General features: G+C 34.4%; 1 protein-coding gene across 1 annotated transcript in view; it reads right to left on the bottom strand.

The window, feature by feature from the left end:
* The window catches only part of LOC107082087 (electroneutral sodium bicarbonate exchanger 1-like), a 50,408-nt gene that overhangs the window by 24,475 nt on the left and 19,009 nt on the right, over positions 1 to 6,924 (bottom strand). The window contains exons 3-4 of the mRNA XM_015370550.1: positions 2,921 to 3,073; positions 2,531 to 2,666 (exon numbers count right to left, since the gene is read on the bottom strand). Of these exons, the coding sequence (XP_015226036.1) occupies positions 2,531 to 2,666; positions 2,921 to 3,073 (289 nt within the window). The remainder of the gene's footprint in view (positions 1 to 2,530; positions 2,667 to 2,920; positions 3,074 to 6,924) is intronic.

Here is a 6,924-nt window from a genome sequence, read left to right as displayed (position 1 = left end):
GAGATTGAGCAATAACAGGTCTGTGATGCCCTTAGATGTCCGGGGCTGCACGCGCACCACACTGAGTGGATCAGCGTGTGTCTACCCTTCGCCGAGAGGAGCGGGTAACCCGCTGAACCCCACTCGTGATAGGGATTGGGGATTGCAATTATTTCCCATGAACGAGGAATTCCGAGTAAGCATGGGTCATAAGCTACCGATTGGATGGTTTAGTGAGGTTCTCGGATCGGCCCTGCCGGGGTCGGCAACGGCCCTCGCCGGGAAAAGTACAACTTTTCAGACAGTAAATGAACATTTCCATTCCATAGAATGCAGCAGTTACCAAATGTAAACAGAGTGGCAGAGCCAAGGTGTTCGTGAGAAAGATGTAGTAAATAATTTCGTATAAACTAAACCCAGACCAAGTATTGAGTGGAATTGCTTTATATAAGATAGAAATACTTTTCAATAGACCAAAATTGATGAGTAGAAAATAATTTTAATGTAATCTAATATTTTAATTATCTGAGAACTAAATGTTGAGTTTTTTTATCTATTACCCATAACCAATAAAAATAACAAAAATAGATATTGATTTGAGGGTAATTAATTATTTTTTGACTAGATTCAATGAAATAAATAATAAACTAAACAAGATTATATTTGATTCAGATATAGCAATACACAATTTAAAGTTAAACTAACAATGGTGCAGAGGCACAGCTCAAGCAAAATAATGGTTATCTTCTACTTCTGCAGCTGTTTGTTTATACCAGCAGAGTCAGAAGCAGTGGTTATTTCTGCATAACTTATTCTTAGTTTTTTTTGTGTGCCTCTTTTGTCTTTTTTTAGCTAAAAAGCTGTTAATTCATTACAAATACTTGATGCTCATATTGTCAATGTTTTATTTATATACAAAGTTACCTGAATTCAAAATACATTTAACTGAATTAGAATTTGTCTATATTACATATAATAGGTGCATAGAGGTAACATTTGTAACAAAATTGCACTATAATATCCAACTTGTGTACTTAGAAAATCCTATACAGCATATTTGGATACTTTAAAGCGATAACATTTAATGTAAACATAAGTTAATGTGCTGAGATGGAAACTTGATTTCAGCTTGTTCTGGTGAAAACTGGGCTCTTAAATATTGTTTCTACTGCTATGTACACTTCCCATTTATGGAGAATGATGGACAATGATGAAATTAGGTGCTAAGATGGAGCAGTTTAAGTGAAAAGTTGTTTTTTTGTTGCTGTACCCGTTAAACATGTTACATTGCAGAATATCATGAACATTTCTATGTGCATGTTAAAAGACTACAGGTTTACTTATTATTCTCTCATACAAAAAAATGTAATAATTACACTCCATTGTACATCAGATTATTTGATTGATATTTGATGTTCCTAACACTGTACCTCACTCCCAATCTGCAACAAGTTTACTGGTAAGTCCTTGAATTTCTAAAAGTAGAATAAGAGACAGATCTTTTAGTTATCAGGCTCCTAGTTTCCATCTCCTAGTTTCAGACTGTGGGACAGACTGTCTAATTTTAACACTTGGCTTTAAACTTTCCTTTTGATTGCTGTTTTTTTTTTACATTGGGCCCTTGATTTTACGTTATTACATCATATTCTACTCACCCATATGAGTTTTGTGTCATTTGGAGCGGTTCAGAAGATATTCCGTTAGGTTATACCCAAGTAACATCTTCCTATGGGCAGTCGACTTGAAGGCACAAACGAAACTGTTCATAATTTATTCTTTATGGTACACCAGAATTCATAACATGTAGGCGAATCACTGTCCCCCAGACATCCTTGGTTATATTTTTCATATCTATATGTTTTAAAAACAAAGTGCCGTGTAATGTAAAAAAAACAGTGTTCTCCTTTAAAGTGGCTGAGGTTACTCTGGTTTTGCAGCAACAATTAAGTCACCAGTATGTCTTTTACAAAGCAAAAACATCAGGATCAGTACTTCTGTCTCTCTTTTTCTGGAGTTTTTTTTTCTGAAAAAGTAAAAGTTGTCCCCAGTGCTAAAGCAACATGAATGTTCAGTATGACGGATCGTTGCAAAGTTGATAACACAATTCAATTAGGTAAATTTCTGTCATTGTATGTTTTGGGGGTTTTTTTGGACGGGAAAAGTGCCAGACCTGATTTTCAAAAGAGAAAAACCTTGGAAACAAAAAATCCTGGGATTAAAGAAAAACAAATATATGCTTGCAAAGCTAAAATTACATTACTGTATAAGTCCAATTGTTTCAACTTCTTTTTAATCTTGAAATTTCTTTAGTAAAGAGATAAGTTCAGTACCAGCAGCTTACTATCAGGACGGATTGATAGTGTTCCGTGGTTATGTCAGGGTTTGTTTAAGTATCCTCGTTTTTGTATGACTCATCTTCAGCAACCCAAGAAATGATTCCCTAAGGTCTAGAAATAATACTTGTAAATTTGTTTATCTCATTATTCCAGCCCTGCTGCAGGACATCCAGTGAGATGATTTACTGTCTGGTTTGTTTTCATCTGCCCCTGACCTGGCTGTTTCCTTCCACTCTGCATCTTTGCCATCCTTCACACAGATCTCATCCAACTCGGTGAACAGCTCATGGGAAACGTGCTCAGCATCCTCCTCTGCACCCAGGATGAACTGGACCCGCTGGGATGGTGTGTCTAATGGAGACACAGGTTGTGAGAGAAGCAGGGAGAGGTGAAGAGTTGTTTACTTATGTCCTTACTTATGTTTGCAGCAACTGTATGTTCACTTTCACACACAAACAGAAATCCATCCTGCAGATTAGTTCCTGTTCCAAGGTTTAGTCTCTGTTCATTAGTAGCCTGTCCGTTTTACCTCACGTGTAGTTGTTATACAACAAAAGGGTTAACAAGATCTTTATACTGATGGGTTTTGTGGACTGGTGTGTTACCATGACTGCTGGCAGCTGCCTCACTTTCTTCGCTTTGTTGTGTCGTGATGCTTCCTGCCCTTTTATCTTTCTTACGGTGGCGGGATCCATGGGGTCTATGATGCCGATGGCTCTGTCTGGGCATCCGAACTCCCACAAACAGAGTCCTGTGTCCTGAGGAGAGACGTGAAGATTTTCTAAATGTGAAGAGTACTTCATGCTATCATTACAAACAGCCAAAAGCCAAGCAGTGAAAACAGCAAACAAGTGGAAGGTTGTTTTAATTCGATGGGACCAAAACTATTTTTGGGAGAAAACCATCAGCTTATATTAACTAGAACACATCAACCCAGTGAAAAATAGTTGTGGTAGCATTATGCTGAGGGGATCCTTTTTTTCAACAGGGGAAGTCGGTCAGAGTTGATCAATTTCATGATTAAACTCAGGACAACTTTGGTGCAAAAAACATAAACCTAATACCTCGCTTTAAAACATACAAGAATTCCACTATTATACTGAAATATTTGACTGGAATATTGTTAATGTAATAATCAACAGCAACTCTGGAGGTAAATAAACTAACTTGAGAATCTTAAGGTAAATGGGGAATCATTTTTTGAAACTAGTGCTGAAAAAGTGGGAATTAGAATCTGTCTTTATGCTTGCACTCATTTTTAATTGTTTAATAATATGGTTTTGTATACAATTTGTAAAAGACATGATCTTTAAATGTTGATACGTAAATAGAGATGAACTAATTCGGGTTTTGTAAAACCATTACCTATTCTAAATATTCAGACATCAGTGTAGCAGATCCATAATATGTGCTGTAGATCTTTTAGTGCAGATTATGGAAGCTGAAATGTGTTTTTCTTCCTCTATTTACATGAAAAAAAAAATGACACAGATGATATTAAACATTAAATTTAAACAAGCACAAAACATCTATAAAAAAAATCAAAGAAAACTTTAACAATTTATAACAAACAGAGGAATGCATGTGCTTCACATAATCTCAAAACATGGCTGCTGCATTAACAAAACAATCATCGTATGCAAGCATCCAGCAGCCGATGTGGATACAAGAAAAGAATGCAAGAATTTCTACATCTTATTTCCAGTGAAGTATTACCGTATGTATATTGATTACCAGTAAATTACCGGTAATCAAGTAATTCTTTGAATTACCAGTAAAGAACTACTCTTTCTCTGGGGTTAGAAGGGGCTCCTAAAGACCAATGTTTGTGTGCTCCTGTAAACTCAAAGTTGTTGAGGATGAATTTCATTTCATAAGTCATTCTCCTTTACATTATGATTTGAGGAGGTTTTTTTGTTGTTGTTTAAGGTGATTCACCAGAAAAATCCTAATGCATTTAAAGAGGAACATTTTGTTTTAACTAAATTTATCAAAGCGCTTAGCAACTGAAACACAGACTTTAGTGATTCACTTTTCTTATGTAATTTAGTTTGGTAAAAGTCTTGATGATCATCTTTCTTTTTTTGTGTCTGGTAGTTGCATAATTTCTTATAAGCCTACACAGGCTTGTTACCAAGTAATGGGGTATGATGTTTTAGTAGAATGTTTGATATTTTTTATTTGGTTACAATAAATTAAAGAATCACAAAAAATAAATGCAAATTTGAAAAGGCTATCCTGTATTTAGGTAGAGATGTGCTCAAGTCTGTTTCTGAGTCATAATTAGTTATTAGCACTATCTACTCTAATATTCAAAATGAAACAAAGAACATGCCTTTAAAGTGAAAAAAATACATATTTGATTTTTCATAAAAACATATAAAACTGTCCTTAAAACTCATCAGTCAATCAGTTTTACATCTGCATCAGCTCTATTTGTGCCATTATTTAACTGTGGGCTGGGCCACCTAAAATCATTCCAAGGCTATAAATAGCCCACAGATCACACTCTAAACACCATTGGTTTAGTTTAAAACATGATTATATTTCAGAATGGCCTGGGAAGAGCTGAATACAACTGCATGCCACACTTTTGAGATTTTATATAGATCATATCTTATATATCTTTCACTTTGTTTTGGTCTAACACTTAAAATCCCTATAGAAGAAAGAGGAGTTTGTGGCTGTAAAGGAACAACAGGACTGACTGAATTTGTCCGTGGACCCATTTTGTACAAATCTATAAAGTAAAGTGATTGTGAAGGAGCATTTTTTAAATAAACTCAAACTGAACTGAATGAAGGAGTGGGATCAAGAGCAAGAGACAAAGTGTCCTGCATGTGTGAATTAGCTCTATTGGTAGATCTAAGATGCAGCTGAGTCAACAAATTAACCTAAGAAAATATATCTCTTTGCTGTTATGTTTACATACATGCTTCAGCTATCTCCAGATATATTTTTGGGGGGTTCGCTTATTTGAATTAGCTCTCCATGATTCATATAGGTAAACAGAACAAGATTGGCTACCCAACAGACCCTGAACATTTGAAGGACTGAAAGGGACAGGAAAGCCAGCTGAGCTTTAGGTGTTTGCCTGAAGCTGGATGCTGCCAACTATAAATACTATCAGTGGATTTAACTTAAATGCAATGTGCTAAAACACTGATCACCTAAATGTGACGCTTATTTAAACTTCAAAGAAAAAACCCTTAAAAAAAGAAAAAGCAAGGGAAAGAATTTTAATACCATCCATGTCAGGTTTGTATCAGTTTCTATAACTATGAAAGGCTGATACTCAAATAATAAATGAATTGAATAATGCAATCGTTTAGGCTTTTATTAAACTATTAAACATCTGGGGGGGGTTTTCACATAAAAAAAATCAAACAAAAACCTGGAAATTACATCATAAAATAATTAAAATTGTTGGCAAAATAATTAAAATAAAAAATAAATTCAAAAACATAACAGCCCTTTTTTTCATGTATTGTATCGATGTAATGTTAATTTCCTAATTGAAAATACATAAAAGCCAAAAACTTCAACCAAACCTATATGTATGCTACAAATTTAAAAAATGCATGGAGATTCAGGTGCATCACAATCTAGATTCAAATAGTAAGCCAAAAAGAGTGTAGGTTTTAGAGATGTTATGAAATAAATAAATGTAATAAAAAACACAATAGAATTGGTTAACAATAGTTGTCAAAAATAGAAATGGAAAGAAACAACATATAGAATAACCATATTGAGGACCTAGTATACCAAAGGGCACATATACAGCAAAAAAAAGAGAGACGCAAAAAAAAATGTTTTAGTGATTTATTAGAACTTTAAGTACTACATAATGTAGTGGTACATGTCGCTCCTGCAAAAGCAGAAACCAGTATGGCTATCTGTTTGGGATGATTGGGATTAATTAATGGTAGACTTCTGCTAACAATTAGTTTTCGGATAGAGCATCAGAATTTTTTTTTTTACTTCTTAAGCATCTATGAAAATGAAATAGCATCATGAAGCAGTACTAAATGCTGCATCCAAACAAGAAGTGCCTTGGCTCATTCCAGTCAGGGCTGTTCAATTACAGTATGAGAAATTTGGAGGCTTTCCCTCTGCTTGTGTCTATTTTTGTCACAAATCAAAAACATGCTCAGCATCAGCTTTCGCAAACTCAAACTCAAACGCAGCTCCCTTTTGGCCCTGACCAGGACTATGCATTTACAGAAAATGGATGGATCAATGATCTGGCCCTATGATTCTGTTGATTTGTCCTGTTCCCTTTTTGTAATTCTGTTTTATTTTTCTGTGCTTTATGCCTTGCATTGTGGTGCATTTCCTTAATGTTTGAAGTATTTAATTTATCAAGGTTTATAAAACACTTTAAGAACAATCAGATGTTATTTGGGTGTACAGTCAGTTGAAGTAAGTTACACTAATAGCAACCATTTCTTGAAAGTTAGCATAAATACAATGTCAAATTCTGCATTTTCTAAAATATATATGGGGGAACAGGCCTTACATTCCTGTTGTCCTACTTATATAAGTATATATATATATATATATATATATATATATATATATATATATATATATATATATATATATATAT

Source organism: Cyprinodon variegatus, unplaced genomic scaffold (genome assembly GCF_000732505.1).
Source record: "Cyprinodon variegatus isolate N-32 unplaced genomic scaffold, C_variegatus-1.0 Scaffold47, whole genome shotgun sequence".
NCBI lineage: Eukaryota > Metazoa > Chordata > Actinopteri > Cyprinodontiformes > Cyprinodontidae > Cyprinodon > Cyprinodon variegatus.
This window is presented reverse-complemented; position numbering and strand designations above follow the sequence as displayed.